This window comes from Alligator mississippiensis, chromosome 6 (assembly GCF_030867095.1).
Source record: "Alligator mississippiensis isolate rAllMis1 chromosome 6, rAllMis1, whole genome shotgun sequence".
Classification (NCBI taxonomy): Eukaryota; Metazoa; Chordata; order Crocodylia; family Alligatoridae; genus Alligator; species Alligator mississippiensis.
This window is the reverse complement of record NC_081829.1, coordinates 14,623,309-14,640,778: the sequence shown is the minus strand read 5'-3', so window position 1 is coordinate 14,640,778 and position 17,470 is coordinate 14,623,309. Positions and strand designations below refer to the sequence as shown.

The 17,470-nt window shown below is 45.6% G+C and overlaps 1 protein-coding gene across 5 annotated transcripts in view; it reads right to left on the bottom strand.

The window, feature by feature from the left end:
- HIVEP3 (HIVEP zinc finger 3) overlaps positions 1–17,470 on the bottom strand; it is a 512,034-nt gene that overhangs the window by 26,472 nt on the left and 468,092 nt on the right. For all 5 annotated transcript variants that reach the window (XM_059729649.1, XM_059729648.1, XM_059729650.1 and 2 more), the window contains one exon: positions 5,925–6,023. In XM_059729649.1, coding sequence (XP_059585632.1) covers positions 5,925–6,023 — 99 coding nt within the window. The remainder of the gene's footprint in view (positions 1–5,924; positions 6,024–17,470) is intronic.

The window sequence follows — 17,470 nt, the reverse complement described above, 5'->3', positions numbered from 1 at the left end:
GATCCTTCAAGATGGAATGGGTTTCATTCTGCTTTAGAAAACACCATGGGTGGACTGACAGACTCTAGCTAGTGACTGAATACACCAGCCCAGAGCTGTATTTAACAGAAAAACTTCAGCACACATCCCTGCAAGAGTTAAAATTCACATGTTGTCTTTGTGACGAGTGGGTTCCCTGGGAGGTTCTGTTTCTTGACCCTTAAATAGCTCCTGTTTGGGGTAAAGTGCCAGCCAGGGCCCAGCCCCTGTGGTCTGACAATAACCACAGCAATGGTCAGATGACCTTTCTGCAAACTTAAATTCTGTTGGTTTTATGGAAGTAAGTTAGTAAACTAGCTATCTCTTTCAGAGTATCTTGGGAAAGGCATCTAGTTATTATGGGGATTGGTATTCTATAAATAGATGGATAGACAAATGTGAGGCCAAACTCTGTCTCCTTTTCTTGCTTCCTTGCAGCATAATTTTCAGCTTGCTGTATATGATTCTGAACTTACAAATAATACTGGAGGGAAACAAGCTGGGAAGCAAGAACATTTCTGGTAGCTACAGGTCCTCAGGGGATTGGGTTTGGTTACTTGCTGGCATTGCTCAGGTCCTTGCAAAGGATTTATCACTGGCAAGAAAACAGATGGACTATCTAGATCAAGGACTCCCAGGAGAGATCACAGCAACATTCAAGTATTATCCACTACAGGATGATGGGGGTGGGGGGGGAGAAAAGGGAAGGGGGCAAAAAGGTGAGTTGGCTCCATGATATGCTTGAACTGGATGTACTGTAATGCAGAGGCCAGCGTATGAAGTAATGGAGGAACATATGCATCAAGATGGTAGGAGTTACCAATACCTACCTGCTTTCAAAGGAGAACTTTAGCTTGTGGATTCATAAGAAGTACATTAAATACAACAGCTGTCTATCCTGCACTTTAAACCATGTGTGATGGGTTCAATGGGACATGCCTTCCACAAAGCAGGAGAAGATACAGACTGCAGGACTGCCCTCAGAGAACAAATACCATGTCTACTATAGGCCCGTGGAGAAATTTGCCTACTGCCTGCAAAATGGGAAGTAGGCACTACTTCCCATGCCCCAGAAATTCCCTACTCCCCTTCCAGGTAACGGTTTTGATGTCTCTGGGGAACTTGGTGTGAAGTCAATGCTAAGTTAACAATAGATTCAGACTAGACATCAGGAGGCGCTACTTCACTGTCAGGGCAGCTAGGATCTGGAACCAACTTCCAAGTGGTGCTGGCTCCTACCCTGGGGGTCTTTAAGAGGAGGTTAGATGAACACCTTGCTGGGGTCGTTTGACCCCAATAGTCTTTCCTGCCATGGCAGGGGGTCAGACTTGATGATCTGCTCAGGTCTCTTCTGACCCTACCAACTATGAAACTATGATTGGTTCACAGCATTGTCTCCAGAATTTAATCTGTTGACAACTGTTTTTATAAAAATAAAAGTGGCGCCATGTGTTTTATGAGGTTCATGTTAATCGATGGTCAGCAAACGCTTGTGGGCTGTGAGAAGCAGTCTCAATGACAGGAAAATCTAAATTGTTGGGGTAGGACAGGTGAACTGAAGGGGGAAAGGGAAAGAATACAGAGAAATAGTTGCGAGAGCTGCTTTAGTAAAGCAGGATGATTGGTGGCAGGAGGAAAAGATCCATGGTGGCACGTCACGACAGGAAAACAATATGAACGGAGAACGTCATGCTCAGCTATAACACTGGACTGAAGTACTGTTATCTACTCTAGAACAAAACCTCACCATGAAGGGAAATAGGTCTGATCTTAGAGCTTCTTCCCCTCTGCATTATAGATATTATTTATTATAGATGACAATCACAAACTTCCACAAGGAGTTTGAGAGATCTTCTGTCCCTAAAACCTTTTTCCCATTCAATCCTGCACTGAAGTATCAACCCCAAATTCTAAGGATATCACTATAGGGAATAGAACAATAATCACAACAGTATCTAACTGCTCCTGCAGTGCTTGTAATCTAACCCTCAGCAGCTGTCAGAGTTTAATCTCCAATAAGATGAGTAAAATATCTTCCTTTAGTGCCAATGGCTAAGGGCCTTGTTACATGTTATGCTGTGAGCCACACAAATGGTGACCACTTTACCGCTAGCTTGGAGTTTGGAGCAGTCATACATTTCTGGACATTTTCTTAACCCCTGGACAGTCTTCTCTGACTGTCCCCTACCTGCACAGCTGCGACTTGCCACTAGAGGCCTTATGAGCAGAGAAGTTTCTTCCAGCCCTACCTCTATGATTCTGTATCCGTCTAAAGCTGAGACTGGGAGGGCAAGTGCCTAGCTCCCCTGGGCACAGGGTGGGTGGGAGCAGACGGAGGTAAAAATCAAAGCAGCTCCCACAAAACCAAATTAGCAGCTGGCCCTTGGGACCATTTCCATGGGGCTAAAACTTGGCACTGTCTGCACTGGGGGGCCTAGTGCTCCCAGGCCTGCCAGGACAGCTGAGCTGCTCCAAGCTCCCCTTGGAGGTGGCTGTCCCTGTGATCTGGATCTGGAGCTGGTCTGTAGTTCATTGGCGGGCAGCTGCATCCACTCCAGTGTGGAGGGAGCGAAGGAAGGAGGGAAGAGGGAGCATTGCAGTGGCAGAAAGACTGGCCAAGGTGTGCCAACTCCCCCACAAGTTGCCTTCATTTCACAGCTTGGAACAGAATCGCTCCCATGTCCACACGGGCAGCAGCAGGGTCCTGTGTCTGCAGCCGAGATACACCTGCAGCCACCCTGCCCCAGAGCAGAGGCTTCTTGGCAACAAACTGTCCCCCAGCCTGCAGCAGGCACTAGTAGCTCTTGCTGTGCTACATCTGAATCAGGTGCATGGAGCAGAGCATTGCTGGAGCTGTGGGACTAGAGTTTGGGCTTTGCCGGAGCCTGGCTGGGTCTGGGGGCTCTCTAGGGCTGGTCATGCTGTCATCCACTCCTCAGGGGTTGGCAGGGAGGGAGTAGAGGGGACACAGGATCCAACAGTGGCTTCCTGCCCAGACAGGCTCAGCACTAGTGAGGAAAGGTGCCCCAGGCTACTGTTCCTGGAACTGGAGGGGTGGAGGCTGGGAAAAATAGAAAAGCTGCATCTCCAGTCTCTGGGCAGCTCCACTAAGCAGCTGGAGGTGTGAGAGCCTACAGAACAGGAGAATGGTGGAGTGACAACTGCATCCTAGGATACTGGAGGGCTTCAACTTGTGTGGCACGTCTATGGAGAGGTGGATGCCTACTAATGGAACAGCAGCTGGGCTGTGCAAATCAGAGATTATCCTGCCCTAGAGTGACCTAACTATGTGCTGCATAACAGGTGCTTAAAACCACTTTAAGGTGTTAATGTGCAGACAGTCTAGGGGTTAAGAGCTCCAGGAACACTCAAACTTGCCATGTAACAAGCCCATAAGTTTATATCAGGCTTCCTCTAGGGCCTTGTTACACCTTCTGTTGTAAGCTGCACAAATGTTAATCAGCTTAGTGGAGCAATCACACGTTAAGGCGGAAAACCAACTTGAGTGTCCCCCACTTACACAGCTTTGACTTACCACTAGAGGCTTGGTGAGCACTGGCAAGAGTAGGAGCTAGGTGCAGGGCTAGGACCTGCACACGGCCCCAGGCAGAGGCGGTACCCCATGGGAAGCAGGATGCCGGCTGAAAGCATCCTGGGCCATCCCAGGTGATACCGGGATCTGACTCGTGCAGGGGCGGGGGCACTGGGGGCTAGGAAGGGGTTGCTAGCCTTGGTGGGAGACCACATGCTTAGGGCAGGGAAGGGGCCTGGGGAACCTCCTCAGCCCAGATCCATCCTGGACTACTCCCCACAACTGTGGCAACAGCCCCCACCTTGGGGATCGTCTCCTAGCCAAATCCTGCCCGGCTACAGCACTACAACAGGGCATCCCCTCCTCAGCCAGCAGCCCCCTCCCCAGTACACCTCAGCCCCCTGCTCCAGGGGTGGGACACCTGGGGGGTGGAGGGGGATGATGGACTCCGTGCCTGTGCCCTTGCCCTGAGGGAAGGGGGTGCCTGGCATAGGGCATGGCAGAGCCTGGCTACAGAGGGAAGAGATGGAGGGAGACAGCCTCTGAGCAGGGGTATGGGAGGGTATACATGGGGGGGGGAGGGCTGGGATCTAGAGATCCCTAGTTCCCTCTGAGACCTCAAGGAAATCCCCCAGGTCCCTTGGAAACCTCCAGATCCCCAGAAGATCCCTGTAGGTCCCCAGATCTCTCTGCCGCTGGGCCCCAGCCAAGACCCCTGGTGCAGGGTCATATGGCAGTTGGTTAAAATATGGAAACTGAGATGAGCAGGCGCAGGTGCAGGTGCAGGCAGGCTCACCCAGCCTGGATGTGCCCCCCCAGAAGAGCTCCAGAAGCCACCTAAAATTCAATTGCAACAAGGCCCTTCAATCCTTTAGCTCCCTATTGGAGATTTTTCTTACCACATCCTAACATTTGTGATTCAATCACAACACAGCAGGTTTCTGATTGCAGCACCTTTCCCTGATGCCACCTTCCCCCACGGGAATGAGATCTGGTTGTCTGGGATGATTTCAATGACATTCAGCAGTAGGCACTTCAAGTCAGGACACAAACTGCTACACCAAAAGAAGCATCTGTAGTTTAGTGCGAAAATGAGAAGCTCCTGAAATGATAAGCTCTTTGAGAGGATCTCTGCATGTGTGTGTGGGTGTGTGTGGGGGGGAAGGATTGAGCACATGAGTGAGGCTAAATATGTAATTTTAAACACACTTCAGAAATGACAGAAGCAAGAAGTTTAAATGCCTGCTTCTCTGTTGAGATGTCTTGGGCACTGTCATTACTGACCCAGACTGTGCACTCTAGATTCACACCTGGAAAAGTTCTTCTACATGCACACTGGTACATCCCCTGCCATTAGTGGATCACTCATTGCCATGACACTCACCCCTGCCTCCCCTGACTTTGCAAAGACCACTCTCATGTTGGAGAGGCATGTGGAGACCAGAGAGGCCCAGTAGGAGGTTGACAACATGACCTAGGGATATATATTATTCTTCCTATAGAAATATGATAAATCTCCAAGAGTATTTTGGGAACAGCTACAGGAAAACCAAAAGAGCCATAAGTCTATCAGTCTATCAGTATTTTGGGAACAGCTACAGGAAAACCAAAAGAGCCATAAGTCTATCAGGTTCTGCAGCAAATGTGAACCTTGGGAGTCTGCATATTTGGCAATGGGTCATACATTTTCTACAGGAGAAAAATATATGCACCATAGGAAACAGAATGGGCAGATTCCTGCAAAGGAATCCTTGTAGACACTTCCTGTGTTGAGGTGACCTACCAACAGAAGAAAAGATCTGGAGCATTAACTACTAATATATTATCTTGTATTTTTATACTGCATCTCATCCCGCCTTCAAAGGCAATATTCTTAGGAGTCCCTTCACCAGGAGGAAAGCAACATTTGAAAACAGGAAGATGCTGTTATCTGGAAAATCACCAGAAGTTTATAAATGTCTGGGAAGGAAGATGTTTGTTATATGTCTCTCCCCAAAACTGAATGTGCAGCACCACGTCATCCAGCAATGCTGAAGAGCCCAGTGTTGAGACTGCAGATCAGTACTAAGAAAGAAAAGTGGAAGCACTGTATTCCATCAGAGGGTCAACTAATCCAGCATCCTACGTATGACTGTGACCAGCAATAGATATTACCACCAAAGGCAGTATGCAGATATGTAATAATCTAGAGCACCACAAAGTTCTTCTCCTAGAGCAACACTTCAGCTGAATGTTACAATCACCAAATGTCCCCTTTGAGCACTGCTGAGGCTAATACATCATTTACGGGCATTTTAGAGGACACAACTGCTGCCTGAATACCATGCATTTTGCAGCAGCAGTAGCAGGCCCCAATGTACTACAGAATCTGTACCTTCTTCAGCTTCCAGGTCCACCAGTGAAGATACCAACACACCCATCTCCTGACATTTTTTGCTGTGGGCTTTTGACTTCATATGTTTAGTCAGATTCCCTGAAATGAAACAGAACACAGGCTGGTCAGTATTTTTTTTTCTTTTTCTTTTGTAAGAGGTAACAAAACAAGTCAACAAATTTACTAGATCCTGCTGTCCGTGGTTCGGTTCTCTCTGCAGAGGCCTTACTCTCAAACAGTCCAATAGCTCATAACATGGGACTAAATCTGTTTAATTTCCTCACTACTGAATGGCACGAGTGATGAAGTCTCAAATGTGTGGCTTGCAGAGGAATTGGCATATGCTTTGCACTGTGGGCAAAAGAAACTTCCTGGGATGCTTTAGCATAGAAAAAATTAGGAAAAAATAAATAAAACAGGGAAAATAAAGGTTACTCATTAACCTAACACCTTGACCAAGCAATAATTGTTAATTCCAGCATGAGTGTCACCTGTCTGGAGACAAGATGCTGTCTGCTTTTAACATCAGGAGAGACTTGAGGTGGAGACAATTAAAGTGAAGATTCAAGGGGAAAGCTGAAAGGGGGGAAAAAAGGCACAAAGTCAAAACACAGCTGAACTGTAATGGGTTTTAGCTGACAACTATTTAGCAGCTGGATTCGACTATAGATAAAAGCGATTAGTAGATCTCACTTGGAAATGGAATTTGCATTCTGCAAAAACTTGAGGCAGGCTGCTGGGGACTAGTGGATCCCAGGGAGGTCAGCTCCGTGCTATGAGGACAGCTGGGCAGCCCAGGGAGCTGGCAGGAAAGCAGGCAGACCAACATATCTGTGGGCCTAATTCCCAATGAAAATTTAAGTTGAATCAAGATATTATACATTAGCATTTTCTGATAGAAAATTCTTCCACTGGAAAATCTCCAACCAGCTCCAGTATTTAGACAAGACTGTTGCCTGCCTCATGATGAGTGTGATCACTGTAACTGGGAATGGTTTGAGAGAAACCTAAATAGAAAAAAAAATCGGCCCCTCAACCCTGACATGGTGTCACAGTGGGCAGGACAGCTGAGATGTTCTGAGCACACTTACCTCAAAGCATGACGGTTCCCAGACTAAATCTCTAAAGTATTTTGCACCGGTGCTTAATGTTGAGAAAAATCATTAAGAAAATAGAATTTGTGCTGAATATTAGAAGAATTTGTGAAGGGTGAGATCTAGATTAGACTGTACAATGTCTTCTAAAAGGTACAATGGCTGTTGTCTGGTACATTGGAATATTTATTGCTAGCCCAGAGAAAGTTGGAATAGATATAGAATGGCAAAGAAATATATTAGAGGCCCTTTTCTGTCTCTGATTTATGTCATTCTATAAAATCACAACAATTTCCATCAGCTGATTCATGCAGCAGTTGACAGCCATACTTGCAGATAACGGAAACTCAGGAAAAGGGATTTTAGAAGGTAGGGAATGCAGATGTCAGAATAAGGAAAAGAGAATGAGAAGTGAGGTGAGAAATCATCAAGAAGAGCATTTTCCTCTTCCCCTTCTTTATTTCTGACCTTACTGATCTTCCCAACAGACTGAGCAGACTGATAGCAAGAAGGAAAAAGGTATGACCTTTCTGCATCTTCACTAAACCTTGCATAGATCTGCAGCATGAACCAATACCTAACTGTGCTTTCTAGGTTAATCGGAAAAAGAGGGCATAGCAAAGGCTCTCTCATTGGTAATACCCTACATTTAGATCAGTGACTCTCAATTTGTCAATTTGTTTTGGACCAGGACCCATTTGTAAACATCAACGGCCAGTCCCAACTCAGGGCCCTTCACTCTCTCACCCCCCCCCCCCCAGTGTGTGGGGAAGGGGGGGGGGGGGGCAAGCAGTCCCTCACAGGCTGGAACTCTGCCCGCCTGCAGGGGAAAAGCCACCGTTTCCCATGTTTTTCTCCTTTAAAGGAGAATCCATTTTTAAAGTTTGTTTGTGACCCTTTCATATTTTCTTCCAACCCACTTTGCAAGAAAGTTGAGAAAAACTGGTTTCGATCACAACAGGAACAAATTTTCTCATTTTGAGACTCTCTTCTAGATTTTGTAGTGAGGTTGGACTGTTGTAGTCATGATGGTCCAGGAAATATATGTGACAAAAAGAGTTTTGTTTCCCTTCTTCTAAATTTTGGAAATTATTTGCATTCCCTGTCAAGATAAATCTGAGAGCTTTCATTACTTTTTAATTAAAAATCACAGGGAGAGAGACACCCTCCATCCCATTATACCCAGGTACCTAATGCTTAGAACACTGACTAAGGAGGTAGGCGACCTGTTTTCAAATTCCCACGTTTGTTTTAAAGCAGGGACATGAACCCGGATCTACCACATCCTCTATGAAGCCCCTAACCACAGAGCTCTTAAGTATTCCTGGGCTCTCTTAAGCTCTCCTGTCGGAGCTTAAGCTGCGCCACTTTCTATAAAAAAATAAATACTGATTGGAGCAGAGACTTAAACCTAACTTTCCCACATCCCAGGTGAGTGCCAGCACCAACCAGCTGTAGACTCCGGCACTCTCTGGCCCAAAGAGTGTTTATTTTTACAAAGTGAAACAGCTCCTACAGAAGAGATTGAAAAAAAGAGACAGAGAAACTATAGAGTCTGGTAATTCTGGACCTTACCTAGAATGTGGGAGACATGAATTCAAGTTCCAGCTCCACTTAATATTTAATTATAGTGGAATGCCACCAGAAGGACAAATCTAAATACACTTATTCCCAACTACCCCGGAGCTTATTGGTTAGGGCATTCACTTAGGTTATGGGAAACTTGGATTCAAATCACTGCTCCAAAATTGACTGAGTGCAAATGATCTGAACCTGGGTCTCCAACATCACATGTGATTGCCTTTACCAACAAACTGCTGGCAAAAACTGAGCTTCTTCCGCTTGATGGCTTTGCCCAGAAATTTGGTTGTGAACTGGAAAAAAACCAGTTAGACAAAAGAGCTGTCCAAGACAGCCCATTCTTACAAACAGTTCCAGTGCCAAGAAATCAACATTTTCTGATGAGAACAGTTTTGTCCAATTTCCAACCTACCCCCTTTGCAAGCCAGGGTCTACAGCAGTGGTTCTCAAATGTGGTGCTGCCAAAGCCTTTCACGGTGCCATAGCATGGGCGCCACTGCTGTTGCAGTCAGCGTTGTTGCTGCCACAACTGCAACTCAGTGGAATTGTTCTATGGGCTCATGTGAAGCCAGACTGGGAAAGGGTGTGGCAAGAGCATGTGCTCCTGCCGGCATTAGGGTTATCTGATAAACCTAAAGCAACCAGGATCAGAGAGTCTGAGGCAGCCCCCACCCCACTCCCCCCCTGTCTGACCCTGCATGCTTGTCTTGGAAACAGAGATATAGCACAGCAGTGGTTCTCAACTAGGGTGAAGTCAAATATAAAAAAAAGTTAGAGACATACCCTAAATCTAGAAAAAGGCTCAGAACCACTGGTCTAGAGCAGTGGTTTTTCAACCTTTTTTTCATTTGCAGACCACCCTCCTCAAAAAAAAAAAAAAAATGAATGGAAGTGTAGGCTCCTTTGAATTGTAAGCATGGGTATTTACACACTGTTGATTGATCATAGCCATCTTTCATGGGCCCCTGAGACATAGCCTGTGGACCCAAGGGGTCCATGGACTACAGGTTGAAAACCACTGGTCTAGAGGATACTTTGGCACTATGGCTAGGGACAGACATTCAAAAAAACAAAGGCTCAATTGATTCAGTCTTTGCAGGTTAGTCTAACCTGGCTAGGCTAAATCAGTTTTGTAACCGGACCAATATCCCAGACATGCAGGCGCATATATGCAGCGGCTCAGGCTAGAAGCTGGGGGCGGGGGGGTGCAGTGCTAGAGCCACCTTCCCTTAGCTTCCACAATGCTGAACTGAGGGGGGTGTGGCCAGGTCCCAGCAGGACACTCTGATTCCCCCCCCCCCCCCCCCCCCACACACACACTTCTAAGCAGCCCAGCAGGGGCTGTTTATCACCCCTAACTCTGTGCTTATCAACTCATTGAGAAAATAAAGCCTCTCTCCATTAAGTAATGGAGCTCTTCTTAAACAGCTCTTCCAAGGAACAACATTAAGCTACCTGTTGATTAGCTCCAAAAAGCCTGTCTGCCTGTCGTCTCCCACAGCACAGACTGTAGCTAGCATGTGGTCTGCTAGCTAATGCAGGTGTCTGCGTAAGGCAGAGGGAAGGGGGGAATAATCCCTGTTTAGCAAGGAGAAACCAGGCAGATGCTCTGTGCCTGCAAGTCCCTGCTGGAGCTCTGGAGAGGGGAGGGGCCAGCCCTGCTGTGGAGCAGAGAGCCCTGCCCAGCCCAGAGAGCATGCTGGGATGCTGGGATTGTCTGGTTTAGCTTAAACCAGCAAAAGGTCGGGGACAGACATTGAATAAACTGGTTTGACACAAATCAGTTAAGTCTGATACTACATTCAACCAGGTTTATTTCAAACCAGTTCCAGCCATTTTCAAACTGGTTTATGTATACTAAACATCTGTTCTGTTACAGGTTTAAACCAGTTTCTGATCACTTAAACTGGCTTATGTGTTATGTCTGTCTCTAGCCTATGTAACCAATTTCAATAAAGTGACAATTTTCCTCCATAAATCAAACCTTGCTTGCTATTTTCAGTACAGTTTTTTCCAGGCTGAAAAAGTGACCCTGGAATGTTTAATTGCCATTGCAGTAACCCTACTTTGATTCCCTTGGTGGTTGGTTCACAGAGCAAATAACCTAGTATAAATATACAGTGTAAGCAATGGTTTGTTAGTAAGATTGCCTTCTGTGGTACCCCAGGAATTTGACAGGAATGCCAACCCTGGGCTGGAAGGAAGAGATGGAGCAGGAAACCTGACAAACATTTCACTGCCACCCTATTCCCACACTGGCTCCTGAATCCACTGTGTACACTTTCTGATAGAGACATCCAGCCTTTGCCCATAATGACAACCAGGAGACTGAAGGTTGCCATTTATTTTCATGGGATGGAGCAGACTGTAGTGACTTCCTAGCATTAATATGGAAGTGCAGATTGACATGCTCTCCATCTTTAATGTGGAGGTGCAGCCCTGGCAGTCAGGCTCCCAGGAGTGAGACTACTCCTTAGCCTGACATGTCTGTAGGCTGTATCTTGGCCACACAAGCTTTGCTTAGATCTTATTACCTGAAAGGCTAGATCAGCCAGTATGAGCTGCAGGTGCTTGTTACACCTGAAAAAACAGGGCTTCTATGGAGCCTAGTATTAGATACCCAGTATTGAAACTTCTAATTTAAATCTCTCCCTTTTTGCTATTCATTAATTCTCTTAGCATTTTTTATGAGGTAAAGGCAAATACGAACCAAAAAGTCTCTTCTATAGCTCACTGTAGTCACCTCAGGGTCTTATTTTATCTTTTTTAAACTCAGTGTCACCCCAGACAACACATTTTTGGCTGAGAAAAACTGCCTAACTCTTTTCTGAAACCATGCCATTTCATTAGTTGGGGGGATGCCACTGTCTTTGGCCACTGTCAGGTCATGCTCCCTGCACCCTCTCTCACACACTCTACTCTGCCAAGCCAAAGGTGAGACTTGGGCTGGGAGTTGAGATAAGCACTAGGATACTGCTCAGTTTTAAGACACTTCACACAATCAACTTTATATAAAATACAGAGGGGAACAACTAATATTGGATTTCATTTGCTGAGTTCCTTCTTTGTTCTTTCTTATTTTACTTTCCCCAGTCACTTCATTCTTCTTCTGCCAGACAGGGCCACACAGTGGCATAACTAGGGTTGGGGACCAGGGCAACTGCCCTGGGCACCAAGTTGGGTGAGGCAGGAAATGGCTGCTGCCCCTGTCCTATGACTGCATCAGCAACAGCACGAGCAACACTACCCTTGTGTGCCCAGGCATTCAGCCGGATCATTACACCCCCGGGGCCACATTCTGCAGCATGTACATGGGACTAAGATGTGTGCATGCAGGAATTTTGGCAATAATTTCTGAAAATGCAGCATATGGACAAATCATAGGGATTACATTTAATTGACTTTATTCTGAACACACTGGGAAGGGACTGGAACTTGTAACTTTACTGGACTATTTATTGCTAGCCCAGAAAACAGTTCTAATAGCTATGGAGTGGCAAAGGAATAGATTACATGCCCTCACAGGTCTTTTGTGTCTCCAGTTTCTATAATTCTACAAAATCATGGTTTCTATCAGCTGATTAATGTAGCACTCAATGACTGCAGTATGAGCTTGGTAGAGCAGTTGCATTGCTCTTTCTATTTGGCTCATCAGATGTTATTAGAGGTCATGCCACACTATAATAACTGATGTGCTCTCTCTTTCTTACTGCTATTCATGAGTTGAGAGAGGGGTAATTAGCAGTGTTAATCTGAAGTCAGGCAAAAGGCAGGACTGGGCGGCACCTTGATTAACCCATTCATGCTAGGAACAGTCACTGCATTTTTCCCTGGGTAAGTCGTGCCTGTGGTTTTTTTTCCCCAGAACAGAAATATACCAGGAATGGTGTGTACATATATTGCCCTTCTAATCAGTGTTTAGTGAGTGGCTGACTGCACTGTCACTCTGCCATTTTTTACCATCAATTTAATGATGCAATCCTGGGAAAACCATTTAGATGCATTTTGCCATGTCCTGGGATAAACTGTTATAGCTCTTATCCCATGAACCTTTTTAGGATTTATCCCAAGACAATGTACATGGATGTCTGAAGAACTGTGCTTTGTCCTGGGATAAAATGGCTTATCCTAGGACAAATGCAACATCTATTTGCAGACTCGGAAATGCATAAACTTTCATAGGTGACAGCCTACTTCATCAGACAATATGATGTTTAATATTATCTGTTGAAGTAGGCTGCCACCTACAAAAACTTATACATGTCTAAACAAATTAGTCTGTAAGGTGCCACTCTGTCCTTGTTTCTGCCTTTTTAACTGCTGTTGACCTAGTTCCTTGCAAGATGCTTTTTTGTCACTAGAAATAACTCAGTTGGGATAGTAGATAGGGCACAGAGAAGAAAAATATGTACGGTAATCTGACAAAATAGGAATCTATCTGATAAAATAGGGATCTATAAGCTAGGGATACTCCTAACTGGCCCATTGTCCTTCATGAGAACTGAGGGTACACTAAGAATTGCATTGCTATTAAAGGATACAACTTTAAAGGATATACAAGCTGTTGCGATACAACTGTTATATTTTCATGATTTTGTAGGGGTTTTGGTTGTAGTCATGTTGATCTAATGACACAGGCAGGCAAGGTTCTTTGAGTAGATGTGATATCTTTTATTAAACCAACTCAGCGATTTTGTAGGAATACACATGTAGAAAAACTACTTCAGCTTTGTCCCCGAGTCATTCAGTCAAAATTAGGGCAGTTTGGTTCACTTGTATCACTATAGGACAATGCAGATGTAACAATTGCAGCATAACAGTGGCTGCACACTACCAAACTGCTGCTTCTCCTCCAACCCCCTATTAAAGTGGCTAATACGTACAATGGTCCATGCCCTGGGACTCTTTGGGCCAGATTCTCAGTTTGTATAAACTAGCATAGCTCCTCTGAAGCCAACAGCTCTATGTTACTTTACACCAGTTGAGAACCTGGCTTGCTATCTTTGGCGCTATACGATAAATAATGAGATTTAGTTTTTCAAAGTTCTTGATGTTTGTTTGTTGTTTTAGGCAGCTGAAGTAATGCGGAAAGGACCAATGCTGAGGGCCCCAGACAGGCAAATTCCCAGTGAAATCTAAAGGAATTTGCCTGACCTACATGTCTGAGCAAACACTGAGTCACAGGAGAAGGGAATCACCCAGCCTGGGACACTTCCTGGCACAAAATACTCAGGTACCAGCATACTATTGCTTCTTTGGGAACAATCAAAATTAAATATGCAAAATTAAATTAAACTTAAGCATGCAAGTAGTCTTCACTGGGTGCAGCTACACATGAGAAGAGCACAACACAATAAAATCTGATATAGTTCATGCCAGAGTTTGTTGCTCCCAGGCACAGTGTTAACACATGCACCCAGGACTGCAGCACATGGAGCCAGGCAGCGCAACCCCAGCTGGCAGGGGGCCCAAGAGCTCAGCCCGTCAGCCCAGAGCTGCTCCGATCCGGCTCAGCATGCTGAGGAGGGGCTGGCTGGGGCACGAGGGTGCTACAATGAGGGGTAGCCGGCAGGCAGCATCCGCATGCACTGTAGCACCTCAATGCTTCAGCCAGCCCCGTCACCATCTACATGTGTATTGCAGTGGGATAAATAACTCTGCTGTAGGATAGTACTTATAATGGGCAGTACTAACCTATGGCACAGTTAATTTACTCCAGCCTAATTGCTCCACACATGTATATGGAGGTGCTTTACTGAGGAGCTAATTAAGCAACTCTGCAGTAAGCATCTTGTGTAGTTGCCTCCACTAAGGAATACTGGCCAACTCCAAATAAAGTAATGAATCATGGAAAATGTTCAAGCTGATATTATTGGTAAATCGGAGGTCTGACATATGGGAACACCAACAATGATTGACTCCACATACATTTACTTCAGTAAGTACCTCCTACACATTTTACTTTATTAGCTGCTTAAGACGTTATGCTGTTGCAAGGTCTTATTTCATACTTCAAGAAGCTTAAGTGCTTATTCTGCTTTAAGGCAGCTAAAACACTGGTGCTTCCTTAAATACTTTAAGCAGCTTAGCAGAGGGTGTAAGCTATTTCCTATTTAAAATAAAACTAAGAAATACATTCTATAAACTTCATTAATATAGAATTAAGGTTGTGGAACAGAAATAAAAATGTAGAAAATGAAAAAGTTAAAATTGCTAGAACAATATTAACTTGTCTGCAATGTGTGTGTGTATCTGTGTGTACACACACACAGACATGTGCATGCACATACACACATGTATAAATCTAAATCTCTACATCCACATTGCAGACAAGTTATTATTGTAACATGAACATATATTACAACATATAAACAATATTTTTACTTTTGTTAAATATAAACCTAAAATATTTCAAGGGTGGAAATCTATTTCCATTTACGTATCTAAATGGAAGTTTTCTAGCCATCTACATTCCCATTTTTGATCCGCTGTTTCTGCTTTGGCCATGAAAGCCTGAATGCCTAAACTAAGCACACTCAGTGGGGCTACAAGGTGTGCATATGTGCATACATAGCTCAAGTACACACATGGCTGAGCACAAGACCCAAAAGAAAAGTGATGCAAAAGGAGGAGGAGAAGGAGGGGAGGGAAGGGTAGCCCCAACCCCCACCATTTTAGTTCCAGGGCCTTTCTACACACCACAAAATTGGCCTTTAAAGCAGCTTAAATGCCCTTTTGCACCACTTTCATGGCATTGCTGTTTGCACTTTTGGCGGCGTATTCCGCTTTAATGGCATTGCTGTTTGCATGCTTGGCAGCATATTCCTCTTTAAATGACTTTGGTATGTAACAAGATAAAACACCTCTGAGGTGTTCTAGTTTGCTACCTAAGGCTGCTTGTACACACCACAGGGGTTTAATTTGGTTTAGTTCTCCCTAAATTGAAATGGTGGGTTTTTAAAAACACCACTTTGATTTAGGGAGAATTAAACTGAACTAAACCCTTGTGGCATGTACCTGATCCATACCTGCCTCTTTGGCCGGGGGCGGGGGGAGCTGCCGCTGGGCTGCGCAATCCCTGAGCTGAGCGGGGCTCCCCCAGGCAGCACCTGCCCACTGGCACCTGGCCCAGGTAGTCCCGGGGGGCGCCACAGCTATGGAAGGAAGCACTGTCCCCCCATGGAGGGAAGCATCAGGCCCCTGAACAGCTCAGGCAGACAGGCAGGCTCTGGGGAGGAAAAAAAAAAAAAAAGATCAGGCTCGCCGCTTTTATTTTATTTTATTTTTTCTTCAGTGCAGCCGGCCTGCATGGGCTGCCACTGGGTCCCACATCCCCTGAGCTGTGCAGGGCCTGCCAAGCCTTGAGCACGTCAGCTTCCAGCGCCCTGTGCAAGGGCTGTAGGACCTGGTGGGGGCCCATGCAGGCAGGATCCACTGAAGAAAAGAAAAAAAAAAGCGAAGAGCCTTATCTTTTTTTTCCTCCCCAGAGCCTGTCAGCCTGCCTGAGCTGTGCAGGGGCCTGGTACTTCCCTCTGCAGCTACAGGAGGGCCAGTGTTTCCCTCTGCAGATGCGGTGCCCCCCCAGGACTAACCAGGCCAGGTGCCAATGGATGGGTGCCACCTGGGGTGCCCCTGCGCAGCTCAGGGACTGCTTGGCCCAATGACAGCTGCCCCCCGGTGCCACCGAAGAGGCAGGTAAGGATCAGGTCTCCACCCTTGTGTACATGCCACAGTGGTTTAGTTCATTTTAATTCTCCCTAAATTGGAGCAGTGTTTTTAAAAACCCACCTTTTCAATTTAGCAAGAACTAAACCAAACGAAACCCCCCTGGTGTGTGCAAGCAGCCCCAGTAGCTGAGCGCTTAGGGCAATTGTCCAGGAGGCCGAAGACCCACATTCTAGGAATTCCACAGCTAGAAGGGATTTAAGTAGCAGCTCTTTGACTTCCAACTGTAGCAGATTAACTACCACACCACGGAGGAGGCAGGTTTCAGACTTTTTCTGGTGTTCATTTTTGAAGCTGAGCTGTTGCCCTTTTCCTCTAACAGTCATTGCATAAAATGGATAGAGGGCAGTGGAAAGGTTCTACCTCACCAGGAACAAGGGGTCTAAGCTAGATCTTTTCCCTTCCAGGTTAATAGCCATCTCGCTAAGCTTCCTCACCTCTGGGCTCCTTCCTCCTGACCCCAGCTTCCTCCCCTTCTTGGTTGCCTGGGGGAACAGCTTCAAAAGGAATGCCAAAAAGGGATCTGAATGATGCCTCAATTATGAGGTGCTACTTATATTACTGTGCTGAGAAGTCAGAGAGAAATACCCAAACCCCCTCTGGGGCATAGGGGAGGCTAGACCCTGGGGATTTCACTTCCTAGGTAAGTGCCCCAATCACTCAGCTCCAGAGGAAAATCTTATTCTTAAACCCTGAGTGTTTAACACTTGCTATTCTTTCCAGCCATCTACAGTTTCAAGCTGTAGATGAGTCTATGGCCACATATGAGCACAGTCAATTGAGCATGTTCAGTTTACACATACACTTTCTCTACCTGCATGCAATGGATATTTTTGGCACTTGTATCTAAAAAGCTGCCATTTCGGTGTACAAAGGAAAACAGAGTTCCATCCCAAGTGTGCAGTCCCAAGCATGCAACCTTAAGCCGTACAACATGACACTGTGCTAGGAGTCATAACTGTTTTTTTGGACTTCACGTTATTTTAATATTTCTATTATTGAAATAAATGCACATGGAGAATCATAATGATTCTACACCTAAAGGCACTCCCAAATGAAATCTACCAAGATCCAGAATACTCTCCACAAGGTAAGTCCATCCCATATATGCCATCAGAATAGGGGATATGTTCTGTGCCTTTAAGT